The sequence below is a fragment of the Lepisosteus oculatus genome, chromosome 6 (assembly GCF_040954835.1).
Source record: "Lepisosteus oculatus isolate fLepOcu1 chromosome 6, fLepOcu1.hap2, whole genome shotgun sequence".
Taxonomy (NCBI): domain Eukaryota; kingdom Metazoa; phylum Chordata; class Actinopteri; order Semionotiformes; family Lepisosteidae; genus Lepisosteus; species Lepisosteus oculatus.
Window position 1 is genome coordinate 38713006 of NC_090701.1, and position 19083 is coordinate 38732088.

The following is a 19083-nucleotide window of genomic DNA, read 5'->3' on the forward strand; positions in this document are numbered from 1 at the left end:
TAACCACTAAACCACCTGTGTTGGAAAAGACAAATATTTAATTTAGCTAATTCAGCTGTTTCTAAATTTGCTTGTTTGTATCCTTCCCTTCAGCTTTCCAGAGGAGCTAGTGTTCTTTTGATTGTAAGCTAATACACAAAGTGCCAGAGTTTGGTGGATCCACACTAATCAGAAAGGTATACGCACTGGCTTCCTGCAATATAGGATGGAGAAGAAATTGATCACCTGATCACCAGGGCAAAAACAATTTCTAATATAGAACTGCCTACAATTGTAAAATTCTTCATCTGAATTGAAATCCTTTGAGTTATCATATCTAATGTCCCCTGCAGAGAGGTCATAAATAAACTTCGCTTTAAGAGAAAACAAGGTAATAGATTTTTAGCTGTTTTCTTTGCTTTGGGGGGTTTATTTTTACTGCCCAGACTCTGTTTTACTTTAGTTTTAACCTACAAATCATCAGTGTGCCTGGAAGCACTGAGGCACGGTTCATTTAGTCTACTGAAAACAAGCCGTTAAGTTATTGATAACCAGGATAACTATAGGGGCAGGACAGGACCACATGGCCTGCTCCTTTTCAAATGCAACAGAAAGGAAAAACTACAGGCCCTGTTTACATAGAGGTCAGCCATATGTAAAATGGCATCTGGTTTTATTTGTTAAGAAAGGAGATTCCTCTATAGACAGTACAGCTCTTTCTGCCTTATGGTCTGCCATGGCTCATAATGAAAAAACTAGTGTACATGTACTGTATAACACAAGAGGAGACCTTTTTATAAGATAGAAGGAAATCTAAGGATTACATTGAAGGAGAAAGAACAATATTGTTCTTTCCTAGTCTCTTTGTACATGTGCTGTATATAGTTTTTCCAAACCTTTGAACAGTACTGTGTATATATGTATTACATATAGAACATAAGTACAGTTAAATAACCAACATGGAAAGCTTTAAAGTAATAGCTAGATATCGCTAAATCCCGACAAGGCTAATGGACTAAGCCTTTATATCTTTTCCAATTTCCCAATGATGATATCTTATTTGAATTTGTCATACAAGCTTAACAGTAGCTCATAAAACAAGGGTCTTACAAAAGAGGCTTTCCTCTTTTGGATTGCCTATTTACCTTTTTTTATTCCAAATTGATGATTTGGAGTACCAATTCCAGCTCAGTGAATTATTTGCTTTACAGTTATGTCAATGACACTGATTATTTCTGGGCTTTTATTGCGACTGTTACTCAGTGTTACAAGTAATGATTCCCAAAGAACAAAAAAATGGTTTCAGTTGAAGTGCTTAAACCAATATAAAAGAGATGAATTATGTAAAGGTAGCTTCCATTGACCCTGCTGAAAGCATAAAGTACTCAATATATTATTAGTTATCCACTGAGAGTTGCATGAATACGGAACTAATTCAAGTACATGTATGGTAGCTTTGACATAGTAGATGATATTTGAGGCAAAGATCACTAGATAGCAGCTATTACTCCAACTAAGAGTGGTCCACAGAAAAGTAGAAGTACAATAAAATTTCTAGGGTAAATATAGAATATATTAATCAGTGTAAATTTTAATTGAGGACCAGTACTTTGTTGTAATTAGAAAGAAAATATGTCCTAACCTTTGAGAACTGAGTGGAAAAGAAACACTCCCACATTACGCTGAGTGTGTAATGAGGGCGAATGCTGCAGAAGAGCTAGAGAGGAAACAAAAGTTAATGACAAGAATAGTCCATTCAGCCCATAAGAGCTCTTCATTTTCCTACACATTGTGATTCCGTCTCACTGTCAGGCTTAGTTTTGAAAGATGCCAGTGTCTCTGCCTCAACGGCACGTCAATTTATTCCACGCACTGATAATTCTGTATGTAAAAACACATTTTCTACTATCGGTGCGAAATTGGTTTTAACAGGTTCCCAGCTATGTCCTCATGTTCTGTTCACTGAACTTAATTTGAAAGGTCAACTTTGTTCTCTTTGAAATTTTGAAAACTTCAATCAAATCTCCCCTTTGCCCTCATCTTGCTGGAAATGAATAATAAATGCCTGAGTTTGCAGACGAAAAGCAAAGGGCTGTTAAGACTGTAAAAACAGTTTTACACTGGAGTACAATACAGCAGTACTTTAAAGCAGTATTTCTCGCATGTACATAACTAGTATATTTAATCTGAATAGAAAAGTATATTCAGCTTTTTAATTAGTGGTTTCTCCAGCTGTGGAAGAAATTTGACATTGATTAGCTTAATGTCACTGAAGTTTCTTATGAGAAATCCTCAGCCTGTGTCTTTCTTAATGATCTCTTTTGAATTTATTACAAAATATATATTTTTTTTCCATTTGCTGGCTTTGCAGTTTCATCTTGTATAGTTAAAATACATTAGCTTTTGTGTCCAAACTTTATCAGGTAAAAAATGAAAATCAAATGAGCTGTTGTTTCTTAATCAGTCACAGACCAGCAGCCCCGGAAAACAGCTGCATTTAGTTTTCATTGCACACTGTCTTGTAACATTTTGTAATTTATTAAATAGGGTGTAAGATTTTTCTATTTTTTCTGCATATTCTGTTTCAAGCACACTATTAATATAGTGCTTTTTTAACCCAGTATATTTTTTAAACAGAAATCATTCATAAATGACCATTCTTCTAATAAAAAAATGTAAATATTATTAAATGTATGTCTTTATAAATATATATTTTTATATTGCATTTATTTCCATTTTTGCTTCTCATCAATGACTCCATTGCCAGCATTCAGACTGGTATTTTTATGCCTAATTATTTCTTTCCTGTAGTACATTTCTTATTTTGGCTCAGCTGGTTAGCCAGCAATTTCTGTGAGAAAATTCAAATAGATCAGGATGCATAGCAACTGAGTTCGTATTTTTTGTAAGTCCTCATTCTTGCCATAGTTTATAAGAAAGGTCTATAAAAGCTGTATTTTTGTGCTGTCATTTTGCAAAGTTATATCTTTTAAGAGCACTTGCCCAGTTTATCCCAAAGTATTTTCACAAAGATTACAGTGTTATAAATTCATGAAAGACTATTACCGACTCTAGAGAACATTAGAGTTTCAGTCTTAAGGACAGAGATGAAAATCAATTTTTTTTTGTAGTCTGTTTCTCTTCACTTGTACTCTGCAATCCATCTTCATTTCTACCCACAGCCACCCAAATAAAATACCAAATGTTTCTGTAATCCATCATTAATTCTTCAGTATCTTAGGAACATAAAGAACAGAACCCAGCAAGGTTTTCATCTTGCATTAGTGGAGCACATGCTGCAGAAACACATTTTAAGATGCTTTTAGTCTGGAAGAAACTAGAAAGGCTGGCTCCCTGAAGTTTTTTTTTCCCATAGGCTTGGACTATTATTATGGTTTCGCAAGGTTATGTGCCCTACTAGCAAACAAAACCAGAAAAGATGGAGTAATAGGCCTTTCACTGCCTGAAAGTATTACTTAGAAAGGTGAGGTAATTAAAGGAAAAGTAAAAGAACATACAACAACAAAATGCTATTTCCTCCTCAGTGTTAATACCAAAGAAACCATTAAGGCCACTGCTTCACGTGATACTCATGAAAAGTATTCTTTTAACTAGTTTCAGATATTGATACATCAGTATGTGAGAATATTTAAAAGATGTTTTATTTCTACAGAACTACTAATAACAAAACAGGGAGTTGTTGCTTCATAAGATTATATAAATGTTAGAAATGAAATGACAGTATACTGCTATAGCTGTGCGCGGTGTTGTGCACTTTTCCTTTATAGAAGGTCAAATTGTTTCAGATGCATTTTTGATTGTTTTGTAATAGAATTTTTAGGTCTCATATTTACCAAGATGTAGCTGCAAAACATTTGTTTTAAAAGTTCAAGGGTGGCAGTTTAGTAGGGAATGTTCAAAGTGATAAATGAAATTGCTTGTCTGCACTTCTTTCAAATTATCAGCGTTGCCCTTGATTAAGAGAAAGAATTAACACCTTGGATATCTTTCTCAGTTCCTAAAATTCAATATTTACATATTACTGAGCCTAGGTAAAAGTTGGTTCTTATTGTTTCCAAGAATCCTCAGCAGAACCTTCAAATGTCAAGTAAAACATACCATGAAAAGGTTTTAAATTAATTCAGAAATACTAGAGATTGTGTATTGTGTTATACAATTATTGGTTAGATTGTGTCAGAAGATTAAGATGATCTGGAACAATCAACATGACTACTGAATACTGAATCAGTGCCTACACTCATATGTGGATAAAGGCCTAAGAATCTTATTGAATTTAAGATTTTTGCCAAACATTCCGAGTGGAACAATGAACAGTAAAACCTATAGAACCTTAGTGGCTCATCTTGTGTGACCTTCTCTTAAACTAAATGAAAACAAAAGGGGCACAAATACCCATACAGTACACTACAAAGTTAGACATTTGGTCAAGGACTCTTACTATGAAGGTTCTTTATACATATTATTTACCAGATATACTGTATCCCTGACTTCCTGATATGAAGTGTTTTAAAAAGACTTTTTATACCTATAAGCTGTTGAGGAGTACTGCAGCTACGTAGCTCAACCCAGGATGTAAAACATGGGCAGACTACTTGAAAAATAGAAGTAAAAATTGTATTTAGGGATGTTTTTGTCTTTAAAGAGGTTATATTTCTTGTAAAGGCCAGTTGAGGCATGTCATTGAGTCTTGCATTTCTATCCCTTACAGTCTTTATAGGTGCTTAGTTAGAACATGGCATGCCTTCAAGCTCTGCTGGGCCAGAGGGCTTGTTTTTTTTTTCCTAGAGGTTTCAAATGTTTTAACATGATCATTATAGGACTTCTTTTTCTTATAATAGCGGAAACCTTAAGATGTGGTTACTCATTAATCATTACTAATTTACGTCTATAAAGTCAATTCTCAACGTTCACATTGTGCATTTTTGGTTCAACACACCTCGAGAATTTAATACTACTGATTGTGAAAGGACTGAAGACAGTTTTACAGTCTTGATGTGCCTGTGAACGTATTACACTTTGGTAAAAGCCTCCAAAACACAGTGTGGATTTTTCTTGCCACTTCGGTCACACGCCTGTACAGTCCGTGCATTGCTAGGGTGGAAGACATGTCCAGTACTCTTTCAGGTTCTGTAATCGTGCAGCAAACCTGATTTTAATGCAATGGAGGTAGGAAGAAAAGGCTTCAGATGAGATCCTTTTCTTGACCGTCTTCTTTGTCTCATCTCCCTGAGAAGGTTCCCCAACCAGAGACGTGGGCCCTTCCTTAGGCCTGAAGAAGTCAAGCTCCCTGGAAAGTCTGCAGACCGCTGTCGCTGAGGTCACGCTGAACGGAGACATCCCCTTCCACCGACCACGGCCACGAATCATCCGAGGCAGGGGCTGCAATGAGAGCTTCCGGGCAGCAATCGACAAATCGTATGACAAACCTGCTGCAGAGGAAGAAGATGAGGGCATGGAAACTTGTGAGTGTTGCCTTAGATAGGAAAAACAACCGACTGGTTTTGTCAAGACTATGTAAACAGTAGATGGTAGTATTTCTTGTACAGTAAAAGCTAATTGTGGATCACTAAAATTTAAGTAAACTGATTCTTTGCTATTTTTCTTCAATAAATCCTTAATTGAAATTGTTAGTTGTTTTTTAATGCTTATATTGTCCATTTGGAAACCATAAGGTGAATGCGGTTTTACTATTTTTTACTTTTTATGTGGAACATAAAGCACTTTTTTGTCTTCATCAGTTGTTTTACATTGGAAATGACACGGCTTATAGGTACCATTAGCTATCCACCACTGCATCCAGAGTCCAATACTGTCTGAAGTGGTTCAAGGTTCTGTACCCTTACCTCTCTTGTTATTAGGGTTAGAGAGGAGGCTCTCAAACCCATTTCACACACTGAAAACCAGGCTCAAAACAAGACCTCTGAAGGATAGAATGTTAGATATCCCATTTTCTTTTGTTTTTGTCCATAAAGCTGCATGTCATTGGGTTTGTTTCAATACAGTCTTCGTAGTCCTCTCCAGATAAAAATGGGTCAAGGTATACCTAAATAAAGGAAGGAGATGGCGAAAAAATAAATGTCATATTGGCTTATGCTAAAACTTTACACTAATCCACACTGGAAGGTAGGTTTAAATTAAGGCCTTGCTAAAAATAAGTTGTTCAAAATATACAAGCGTCTTTCCTTGTATTTGAAAAACTCTCCTTGTTCTCCTTAGAATCCTAATACTTGATTTATAATTTTATTATGCAGTGCAAGTATTGTAAGTTTTTTAACTTCGGATGTTTCTCACCTTGCTGTCATTAACTTAATAAGTTACATTATTTGTGGTATTTGTTTTGTATTGCATGAGTTAGGCATGGAGGTCCTAGAGTAAAATCCTGACAGTCGAAACAGTGTGGCAGCGTCTCAGTAGAGACTCCCCCGAGAACAGCTTCAAACTCTTCAGGATGATGGTAGTGTGGAACTGCGCAAGTTTTCAGTCTTGTAGTTTGAAAAGCTGCGTCAGAATGGATACAAATAAAAATGTATTTTAAAGGCTAATGACCAAGTATTACTTGCTTACTCAGTTCAGTTGAACTGAGGATTCAAGCAAGATTTTTATTTTGTTTCCATTTGAAACATCCTATACCGTGAGGAATTTCTGCAAACTGATTTGTAAAGAATTGTTCTGTTCCCTAAGCATTCATTGCAGTTAGCTTATTGTACTTTTTAACTACTTAATAGTCTCTTATCTTGTGGGAAAATTTTGGAAAAGGAGATGGCTATTTAAAATGAGGGGTGTGTATATCGCAGTACACCCTGTGATATTCAAATAACTTTCTATTTCAATTTAGATAAAAAAGACCCTACTGCTTTAGTCACTGAAGTTAATAACTTGAGTTGACTGATAAGCAGCAGTTCTCACAGAAACAGATTATTATATATATATACATTAATGGATTTTGCATTAATATGAAAAATGCATTTTCACAGTGTGCTTTTCAGTAGGTCAGATCATTTGTACTGTAATCATAAAAAGCTAAAGGTTATGGAAAGTGTGCTGTTCATTCAGCCAGTAAGAAGACTTTGATTTTTCAAACATTGACTATCAATTAGCAAACCTTATATATACATGATATTACATCACTTAGTTGTACAAATAGAGAAATTTACTCTGTTCTTAAAAAAACTTTATTTACAGTACCAAAGCATATACTGTATAATCCTTTGGAATTCTATGACCCTCTCAATTGCCATATTTTTTTCTGTCAGTAACTGCAAGCTGAAGTTAGCTCATTTCTGCTTTGCATTTTTATGTGTACGTCGCACAGCATCATTTAGTTTCTTTTGTATTTTTCTTTGTGTTTTTCCTTGTGTGTGGGTTTTTTTTTTAAACCACAGTACACTGAATGAGAACCACACTTCTTATTTAGAGCCTTGAGCTCCATCTTCTATAGAGCCGGTAGTAACAGATTGAGTTTTGGAGGGTGCCTGATCATAACAAGCAGAGTGCTTGCTTTCACACACTCAGAACACCCCAGGAGAGGCAAGATTACCATCTCCAGTGTGTTATCTGAGACAAAATCATTAAGACCAAGAGAAATTAGCACTGTTGTCTAATCTCCGCTGAGTTTTAATTGCCAGATGTAGTTCAACACAGAAGCTGCTGTTGCACTTAGTGTCATGATAAGCTTTCTGGAAAATGAGTGATAATACTGATATCTGGTCAGCCTGTTACTCTTATCTGTTCTGTAGTGAAACCTTGCATAATTGAATAGGATTAAGCTGCAGATTTGCCTGGCATTCTTGTCATACACAGTCGTACAGTGAGGTTTCATTTCAGTAATTTCCTTTGAGATGACCATATAAAGGAATTGCTGATAACTCATGAAAAACAAATCCTATATATTCACCCTTGAAATACAAACCCATCTTTTTTTGCAGCTTCGTCTGGTATGCTAAAATTCAACATGGGATTTTTGATAAGAGCTTTTCTTCTACCCATCAAAGCCCCAGCACAAGCCATTAGAGTATTAATAAACCATCTTCACAGAATATTTACTTTGCACAGGGCAGTGAAATGATGTATGGAAATATGGCTGCTTTAAGGATGATAGCTAGTTTTCAATTAAGGTCTCCAATTTCAAATGTATTGCTTATTTAAACAGGTAATCAGTGAAGGATTAATTAGATTTAGTGCCTTGACATCCATGTGGATTTTTTTTACAGTGGACACACTTAATTTCACAGTGATACTTAGATGTGAGCTTAAATGTTGGCAGTAAGGGTGATTGCGCCATGCTGCAATGAATATTTTATATACATGAGATGTAGTCCAATTTGACACAGGCTCCTATGACTATACAGTAGTCTCAGAGCAAATGCAAAAGAACTTGATGCAGAAGTCCTCACTTGACCTGCTAGATGAATATATGAAAAATTAAGAAACAAACATTATTTGTACGCATTCTTGTGGTAAAATGGGAATTTGGAGTTCCTTGCAGCAGATCATCTAGAGACCACATCACGTTTATCAAAGCAAATGTCCTAGCAGTGTAATGCATAAATAAAATGAGCCTATTAGTATGAAAATACGATTTCATGCTGTTTGGCTAGGGGAAAAAAAGGTTGTCCTAATGCATGAGCATTACATATTAATTACATTTGCCCTAATTTGGAATTCAGAATATTTTTGATTGATTCTGGCTGCATAATAAGCTTGACTTTATACTGTACCTTTCTGATGCCAATTTTGCTTCCACCTTTTTCCTTGAGGCATTTCTACTGCTACATTTGCCAGTTACGTGAGGATGTTTTCTGCAAGGAAACACACAATTACCTGTTGACAAAAGGATTCAGAAATGCCAGCTGGGTTTTTTTTCTTGACAAGTGGCAGGCTACCAGCTGAGAGAGGTGATGGACTCAGTGTTGTCCTCTGAGTGGCACCACTTCTGGTGGAGGAGGAGACACGCTGTTGAAAATTCTTTATGATTATGATAGATTGTAATAGATTATGAAAAGGCCTGTGTGCCATCACTGCAGAGGTGATGCTCTACATATTGCACTGCAGCTCTGCCATTGTCTAGCCCAGTGTCTTCAGTGAAAAATGGTCCCGATTTGAAAAGGTGTCTAACCGGTGCGTGCTGCAGTCTTTTGAAATGAGCAGGGCTTAACTATATGATTGCTCTTGTGTTCAAGGGGATGAAAGGGGCTTAAGAAACAAAGTAAGGTTTTTAAAGTCTTACTTTGTCAAAATGTATGAACTCTTTGTGCCCCCTTTATAATCTAATTTCTCTCAGTAGAAATTAATTTGAACTGTGCTATCATGACCGCTGTCAATGAGCAAAAGTGCTCTGGAAAGGAAGGAAAGAATTTGCTACTGAAAACCCTGGGCATGGATTTTGAAAAACATTACTAATTCATTATTAGATTTTACTAATTCATTTATTTTGAAAGCATATCCAGTTTTGGTTTGTTATTGTTCTTCAGGATTTTACTATGGAACAAGTAACAGGTTTACTCATGCTGAAAAAAAGAATGAAACAACGTTTCGGTTGTGGAACCTTCTTCAGGTGTGAGCTCACACCATACCAGCTTCGTTCACAGCTGAAGTGAACCTCACACCTCACACCTGAAGAAGGCTCCAGGGCCGAAACGTTGTGTTTTCTTTCTTCTTTTTTTCAGCTTGGAATAAATCATTACTTGTTCCTTTGCAGCCTACGCATGCTGACGCAGCTACCCACCTGTACTACTACAGGATTTTGCTATGACAGCATTCAGTAAATGTGTAATATTCAGCTCTGTTCTGTCTGCCTCAGTCTTTATTCACAGTGGTAAAGCAGCTATTCCAACAAAAAAAAATTTTAGAGCTGGTTACTTGTATATGCCATGAGGAAGCACATTACCATCAGACAATGCCTATTGGTCAGGTGTTTGCTTCTCACTTTTCCCTCGTTGTTACATTTAGCATGAGATAATAAGAACGAGGGTCTTTCAAAAGGGCATGTTTGACTGTAGCTGTTGTTTTGGCAAACATTCAGTAACAAAGGAAAATAGAATATGCACATAGGCATGACATAACAGGAATAAACAGATTATCCTATCTGTTCCTGTAATGTGGACAACTCTAACAAATTTTCCCACAGTGTTGTCAGAGTGAACACCATGCATTTCAAGAAACAGCTGGATGAGATCAATTACAGTAGCTGCTAGAAACCGAACGAGATAGATGAATGGCCTACCATCATTTGTTACCTTTCTCATGTACAGTGATTTGAAAAGGAAAGTATTTTATAATTTGTATAATATTTAATATATAATATTTTATTTATTTTTTACATATTAAGACATATCTGACCTTCACCTACTCATAACAGTAGTTTAATCTAACCTCATGTGACAAATAACACTTACATATTAAAAGATAATAACATAACACAATTTACTTTCTCATTATATTAAACAAAAAATCCAACATTTAGAAGCCTTGTGTGGAAAACGTAGGTGCACCCTTACTGCTTCCATATCAGTTAAGAAGGTAATTAGAATCAGGTGCTGCTAATTAAGTGCACAGACTAGTTGATCATCAGGAAGTCCTTCCACCTGTATAGAAAATCAGAAACTTTTTTTTATTTGGTCTGGAGCATGCAGGTTTGTGATAACACATCATGCCTAGCTCAAAAGATATCTGTGACAGTCTCAGAGAAAGAGTTGTTGCTGCTCATCAGCCTCAGAAGGGTTATAAAGCCCTTTCCAAACAATATGAAGTCCATCATTCCACGATGAGAAAGATAATTTACAAATGGAGAAAGTTCAAGACGGTTGTCAATCTACCCAGGAGTCGGCATCCCAGCAAATTCACCTCAAGATCAGACTGTATGATGTTCCTAGAGTTTGAAAAGAAACTTAAAGCTAAGGTTAGGGATCTGCAGGCCCCCGCCTTAGAGTTCGTGATTCTACTATTAGAAGAAGAATGTTCTGTCCAAAAAGAACATTGCTGCACGGCTTAGGTTTTCAGAACAGCACCTGAATGAAGCATCAATACTTCTGGAACAGTTCTTTTGACAGATGAGAACAAAGTCGAGTTGTTTGGCTGTAATGCAAACTGACACTGCGTATCGCCCACAAAAACCTCATACCAACCGTCAAGCATGGTGGTGGATGGATGACAATTTGCTTTGCAGGTGCAGGACTTGGACCCCTCACAATTATTGAGCCTGCTATGAAGTCCTCTCTATACCAGCGCATTCTAGAGGAAAATGTGCGACCCTCAGTTCAACAGCTAAAGTGTAGCCAAAAATGGGTCATGCAACAAGACGATCCAAAACACACCAGAAAATCTGTGACTGAAAGGCTAAGAAATGAATCAGGATTTTGTAATGGCCAAGTCAAAGTACAAACCACAACTCCATTGCTGTGGCGGCACCTCAAGAGAGTTGTGCATTAACAAACGTCCTCAAACATCACCAAGCTGAAGCAGTTTTATAAGGAGTGAGCTAGAATTCTTCCCAGGTGATGTGAGAGACTGAAACTCTTACAGGAAACTTTTACTTTTAGTTACAGTACTGCTGCTAAAAAGAATGTTCCACAGAATGTTACTGAATCACAGGGTGTACTTACCTTTTTACACAACGCTACTGAATTTTGGCTGATATTTTGTTTGATTGATAATGACAAAGTAAAATTTGTGTGTGTTATCCACCACATGAGATTAGATTTGTCTACAGTTAAGACGTGATGAGGACTTGATGAAGCTCAGATATGTCTTATTTTGTACAGTTAAACCATAGAATTGTAAGGGGGTGTTCTTTTTCACATCACTGTATGTATCATAAATCTTAAATATTCAAAGTATCTTACATTTAAGTATCTTAAACATAAATATTAACAATATGTGCTAAATAGTGTTTTGCTGTGAACTGCAAAATAATATGTATACCTGTAATAAGAACAAAAGGGACAAAAGGTTTATTGACTAAAATTAAATTGCGTACATCTTCATACACATATACATACATTTGTAATCTTAGGCTAGAAGTTTCAGGGGCTGGTTGGTTCAGAAGGGGCTGGGAGAATCCAATCTGTTGAAAGTCATCTGCCATTCCTACCCATACCAGTGAGAGCTTTGCCTGTTCTCTACCTGACGCAAAAGCCCAGTTACATCCTTTCCTAATTCATACTTCAAGATGGAGTGTGTGTGGTGCCAGTAAGCAGTTTGGAGAATGTGTATGTAGATAGATAGATGATAGATACTTTATTGATCCCGTGAGGGAAATTGCAGGAAATTGTATATATATATCTCTATAGGCTGCTACAGGGATTATAAGAATGTGATGATTGGAATTATTAGAAGTTCAAAATTGGTATGTATACAGGAAACCATTTTCATAGTATATATATGAATTAAGTATTAAAATGTAAAGGTGTTTTGTGTGTACTGTATGTATGGGTATGCAGGTGCTATGAATTATTGAATTGAATGTTAATTAGATCTTATCATTTTGCAAATCGGAGTGGCAGAATCGTTTAAGCAGAATATTGTTTCTGCTTTTTGTGAATATATCATTGAAGATAGCAGATAGAAGATAGCAGCTGTTTGAGTCTTATTAGAGGTAATCAGTGCGACTTTGCTTACTTTGACCAATGAAAAAACCATGTGCCTTGTGAGAAACATCTTTCAGTTTATGGTATCTTAAGAGCATATACAGTATGGCCACATGTACTGTATGTGTTCTGAAGTAAGCCTGAAGAAAATAAAATTGCATTCCAATAGTTCATAAAATCAATACAAAAATCTGTATTATGATATGTACTTTGAAGGACATTCGCGGTAGGTGATTCATCACTTCTGCATAGTCTTTTTTTCCGTCTCTGCTCCAGACACAGTCCTTGTGATTGAAGTTGCCTTTAAAGCCATGAGGAATGAGCAGCGATAATAAGCCAATGAAACCAATATCTTTCTTTAATTGCCATATCTTAGAGAACAAATAGTCCTGTTCCCAAAAGCCTTAGCTTATGTTTCTAATTACTGAACATCAGTGAGTACAGGTAGTTAATTTTTTTTAACAAATTCATTTTTGCTCTCCCTCTTAATTAAACAAAGCCCATTTAATTCAAATGTGTAGTTACAGTAGGCCTATCAGTTATTCCTTTCTTCATTCAGCATACATTACTTGCCAGCAAAAGTATACATCACTAGTGTGAATAATGAAAGTGCAGGGTTGGAACAGAACATTTTCGAATACATTTTAGTGTTTAGTTAGAAGCTGCTTCAATTGAGGATTTGCTGTTGCCAATTATTTTTGGTTTTGCTTCAGATTTAGGGGCAACCTCAGCCATTACCACGATTGCCATGAGGCAGTCACCTTGGAAACCTTGAATTGAACCTTGAACCTTGAATTCTTGCAGAAAGTTATGGTGCTTCTGGTGTCAACAAGAACTAGAAAACCTGTAAAAATAAAGAACACTTAACAGGATCTGAAAGAACTGCTTATGATATAGTTTACAATTTAGTAATACCCTGAATTGCACACCTTTTACTTAGCAGTGTGTTAGTAAAGAAACATGATTTAACTTGTGTTTTTTTATAGGTTCTAATTCTCATTGGGTGCAATACAGTGGCTTTAGAGTTTTTTCTGCCTCTCTCACTGGTGTGAGAATTTGTGGATTGTCTTGTTAGGATCTAAAAATTGAATCACTCGCTCTCATTTGCCAAAAATGCAGTTGTTTCCCTGTTTCATCCCGTTTGTCACAATCCCCCCCCAATGCGAAAGACTGTGTTGCCCGTACGCCCTGGGTCGATCTGGGCTCATGGTTCCCGTCGGCTTTGTTGTTTTCAGTGGAGGAGGACACGGAGGAAAGCTCGCGCTCGGGGAGGGAGTCGGTGTCGACCACCAGCGACGTGACCCTGCTGACCGGGGGCTCCGGGACCATGGAGAGGCAGATGAATGGCGGGCGAGGCAGAGACGACAAGAAAAAGGACAAGGGCGGGAAAGACAAAAAGAAGCAAGACCGAGACAAAGAGAAGGACAAAAGCAAAGCCAAGAAAGGAGGGATGTTAAAGGGCCTTGGGGATATGTTCCGGTAAGACCTTCAGACATACGTGCACTCATGTGAACTTCTGTTCTGTTAACACTTGTGCTGCCTTTACTGTACTTGCGCTAACGGCAGGACTAGGGATGCTCCCTCCTTTGTTTGAAGTCTCAGTCACTTTTGAAAATTGATGTGTTTTTCTGGACTTTTGTCTGCTAGTAAGGCTGTTATTCACATGGACAAGGAAGTTAATATGCATGTTTTTCCATTCCAAAAGGCCATCCAGGCTTATCTAGGATTTTTCGCCTTTCTTTTCTAGAAGCACAGTACAGTATGCAATTAGTATTTTGAACTGAAAGGGTAAAATAGGTAGCCTCTGAAATCAAATTTAAATATTTGTACTTAAATGTCATCTCCTTCATATTACATGCTGCACTGTATGGTAATTTTACTTCAGTATTATTTAGATTGTAAATTGAGAAATGCTCAGGAGACATCAGTAGAACACCTTGCATCACTTCTGGCCGACGTTACCATTGAGTGAGTCCCCATGTGAAACCTCTGAACTGGCACTATCTGAGACAAGGCAGAGCGATGCTCATGCTGGTCTCTCTGAGCAGTTCGATGCTTAATTACAGGCCTTGTAGTTGCATATTTCAGGTCTGTCACGTAAAACCCGGTATTTTGGCATGACAGAATGGTGGCTTGGGAATTTAAAGAACAAATGGAAGTTGACTTAGTAATATCAAAATTTCGTTTGTAAGGGGTGCCAATTTGAGCTTCAGGAAAACATGAAAACATCGTTTTACTGATTTTATTTTTTAGTTGGCAAAAAGAATTGTTGTCCGTAGAAACATAATTAAAAGATACTGCATTGTGAATTGTTCATAACAAACATCAGAGAGTGGTAGAATGGATTGCCCAATAACTCCACTGAGGTATTAATGAGTTTGGTTTACAAGCTGGAAACACATGGCATGTTTACAAGGAGTGATGTCCAATGCTGTTTTATCAGGTCTGCGACAGGGCCTGGGCCATTTCACATAAGGAGAGCAAATTTCGTTACACTGCCATGCATGACGAATGAGACAGTATAGTGACACTGCATGGAAATGAAGCATTAAGATATCCAGCAAGTAACTATTTTGGTGAATGAGATCTGAGTTTGATTGTGGTACAAATATGCATTATTCTTATTGTGGATAGACTGGCTCCAGATGAAATCTTATCGGCCCACCCTTTTCTTAAGAAGTATTTTGTTGCCTTAGGTAAGAAAGTGGATATGCAGTATTTTTAAGGGTTTTGCTAATGTTGCTTCTGTAAAGCTAATTAAACAGAAACTGCAATTAATTATTTTGATTTGGTGCTCATTTGAATCCTGAATAAATTAAACAGAGTTGGTTTGCTGTTATCATGCAATAAGTTGTTTCCCACGGATTAGTGTAATGGGATTAGTTAGCATATCGTAGCAGTAATGAACAATAAAGATGACAAGTGTTTTAAGGTCATGTTTCAGGAATTCAGAGCCATCGCTTATCTGCTTCAATTTGTGCTTTGCCGCTGTTTAACATTGTTGGGGGTGTAGAGCACTATATGATTACGTACAAGTATAAATGTTGTTTGTGTAGGTATTTATGGAAGATTGAGTTGATTGATTGTTATATGCATTATAGGATACTCTTTCCATTTTCACGTTTCAGATCGTACATTTCAGGTCTACTAGTGTACTATACACCACAATGTGAGTTTGGTGTGACATCAAGGTAATTTTTTTTGCCTCATATCACTCCTATACTGCTTTAAGGCAGCTAATCTTTCTTCATTATCTGACAATGCCGCTGCCACTTAAGGGACAGAACCACTGTAACTGACACTTTCTCCATTGTCTGCATGCAGCCTGAGGGCTTTTTATCTCAAATATGCAAACCGACAGCTCATAAACCTGCATCTGCATTATGCACTCAGTGCGGCTGCTTCTTGCCTTCAATTAAAAAAAAAAGAGAGAGAGAGAGACAGAAAGAGGGGGAGAATCAGAGCATTTCTTCCTGGGATCTTCATTAAATCGAGGCACACTGAGTCAATTCCCAGTGGAGACCTAGGGTTGCGCTGCTCTCAGTTCTGCACAAAATCATTATTTTTAGGGCCCCCTAAGAATCGCCAAATCTGACTTAAAGGCAGAACTAATATAAACGATTGTATGCTTACCTGCAGTTATCAGTTAGGACTGGGACTCTGCTGACTGGGGTCGAGCTTTATTTCTCCTCTTTTTTTTGTGTTGTAGATAAGGTGCTTTGTCCTCATTTACATTTAGTTAGCCTTCAACTCCATCGGCGTAGCTTTTTCTTTTTTTAAGTTGATCTCAAAGGACGTCTGAAAGCATTTGCATTTGCTATACCCTTCAATTTATGCTCATCTGCATGCACAGCTAAACTGAGCCCGATGAACGTTTTCCAGTGCTCATTTTATCGGGAGACTGATTGGGGCGCGCATTTAAATGGGGCATTTGGAAGCTGAGCTGGTTAGAATAGAAAGAGGTGAAGTTGAGCTCATTTTGTAGTCTGACATGCTTGACAGGTAGAGACTTACCTGATTGTGAAAGGTCTGCCTTTTCTCTTAAACATTATTAATCAGAAAAAAAGAGACAATAAATAAACTCACATCAGGAAGTAAAAATGCTTGTCTGTGTTTTAACCGTTTTCTAGAAAGCTGATTTTTAGCAGCCGTGAAGCAAGACGGCATTTTGAGGGATGAGCTTTTGCATTAGTTATTGGTGTCCGAGCAGTTCAGGGAGCTTCACCTTCTCATCTAAAACGTGGTCTGTGCATAAAAATAATGTTTACTTCTTGAAAGCTGACCAAATGACCAAAACAGTGTTTCCTTCACCCCAAGTTAATATGATGCTGTTTAACTGCTGTAGTAGTTTGTACAGTATGTCTTATACATATAGTGTAATTTTGCAGGGTGAGTGCACTCTTGCTGTTAAGGAAGAAGAGAGGCAGAATCAGTAAGAGCCAAGGGCAGTTATTATGGTGCAATTTGTGCACTCAAGTAAACTAGGGCAACAGCGAGCTGTTTCACACGAGACCTGAACAACTGGCTGATCAGAATGATTTTTCGGTCACTGCATTAAGGAGCAACATTTAATCCACAGTGTCACTCAGCCTCTTGTGAATCTGATAACCGGCAAGCCTCAGAGATGAATCATTTGATACGATTACAGTCATCTGAAATGCTTTTCCCTGAAGACAAAGCTTAGTCTGCAAGGAGGGGTAGAGACTGGGATTCTGAGTTGCCGACTTTGTGGGCTACATTTTTTTAATGCAGTTCAAATGAGCTGTCTTCTTGGGGTGTTTTGAAGGTTAGACCATGTGCAAAGGAAAATAAATCTTATCAAAATGTGCATCTACTGTATATATGAGGTTTCACACCTGTTTGGAAATACATAATAATACATTGCACTCTTTTGTTTATATTGTTAGCACATATACAGTATACAGTATGTGACTTTGAACATCTACTGTACTATTATACATTTTCAGCTGACAGCGGCATAAAAAATGATCAGACAAAACAGATAAAGCCTTTAGTGGTTCTTTATGTATTTTTCATTATTACATTTAGTTGGATTCTGCTTCTCCGTTACGCCTGCAGCAATATACATTTATTTGCATCGAGCATAGATTTCCATAGTTTCTTTGGCATACTGCTTGGCTTATTTTACAAGAATCTGCATCCAGACATAACCAGTGAATGTGGTTTTCATGTTGTCAGTTATTGTAGAAGTGGAGATGATGCTTAACACATTTTATGTGTTTGTTATGCCTTTAAAATTCTCCTATCTGCTGCATCGTCCGACATTTATCATAAATGATAATTGGAACTAAAATTTGAGGCATTTCAGAAGTTCTGGACTTTTCAGAAGTGTCTTTAAGAGGTTTATCTGTTTTCCACGTCCGTTCCGTGGCATTTTCATGGCAGTATTTGGAGCTACAGCTATAGCTATATGTTGTTACATCATGCTGAGTAAACAGATCTGAGCTGTTTTTGAGCTAAGTGAATAATAAATGGGAGATGTGTGCCCACCAGTATATCATCAAACCATAATGAGCTGTGGGCTTTGTTTTAGGCTGGGTCCTTGGTGAACTGGGACTGGCACGGCTGGATCAGACAAAGCTGTCCTACTTGTCCAAGTCCCAGACAAGCAGCAGTTTAGTCCAGTTGACAAGCGATCAGCATTTACAAAACAAGAGAGAGAAAGGTAAAGTAAAAGGTGATTTCTTACTTGCTACTCCAAAGTAGACTTTTAACGATATAATGAAATGTGGACAATAACAGAAAGACTAAAAACTCCAATAAAAGCAACTGGCTACCTTATTGTCCTGATTTTGTTTCTTGGAAAATAATGATCTGTCCTTCAGTTATAACAGATTGCCGCAATTGAGTGTTACCGAGTATTCATATCTTTTTCAGTGTGTTTTTTAATGTTGTGTGAATCTGTCACCAGTTAAGTTTCCCCTTTCCCTGAGCTTCATTGCAGTTCTTCCCTTTATTACAAGAGTTTTATTAATACAAGGAGTACAAATAAAAAGATACTTTGGAACGCTAAATAATTTCAGTTCTGCACGTTTCCATTTTTACATGCTTTTAAATGGAAAACACATTAAAATGTGAACTTTGTAACTCAGTAGCACAGCTGGGAAATGCATGACCAGAGATTGGTCAGCTGCCTTTTGCTTTCAATTCAATACAAATGCAATACTGAAGTATTACCATTAAAATCTAATATTTTAATTGTATTTCAAAAGATTATGTGCAGTCTTACAGTGTTCTGGTTTAGTCTTTGCTGGAGAGGGAAATGACTAATTGAATTTGAAATCTTGTTTAGAGGAAATCAGATACACTGTTGTGATTTGGCTTTCTTAGTGTCCTGTACATGGCCAGATTCAGAAGTGCATTATTTGGAAATTTATATTGCATATTCTGGCAGTGTCGGCCCTCCCACCTTGAGTAATACGCTTTGGTGCGGAATTGGATGTTCTCATGATTTACTTTTCTTTTTTTCTTTCTGAAC

The 19083-nt window shown here is 37.1% G+C and overlaps 1 protein-coding gene across 5 annotated transcripts in view; it reads left to right on the top strand.

The window, feature by feature from the left end:
• Nucleotides 1-19083, top strand: part of pard3aa (par-3 family cell polarity regulator alpha, a) — a 428925-nt gene that overhangs the window by 291324 nt on the left and 118518 nt on the right. For all 5 annotated transcript variants that reach the window (XM_015338942.2, XM_006642876.3, XM_015338940.2 and 2 more), the window contains 2 exons: nt 5235-5462; nt 13820-14063. In XM_015338942.2, coding sequence (XP_015194428.2) covers nt 5235-5462; nt 13820-14063 — 472 coding nt within the window. The remainder of the gene's footprint in view (nt 1-5234; nt 5463-13819; nt 14064-19083) is intronic.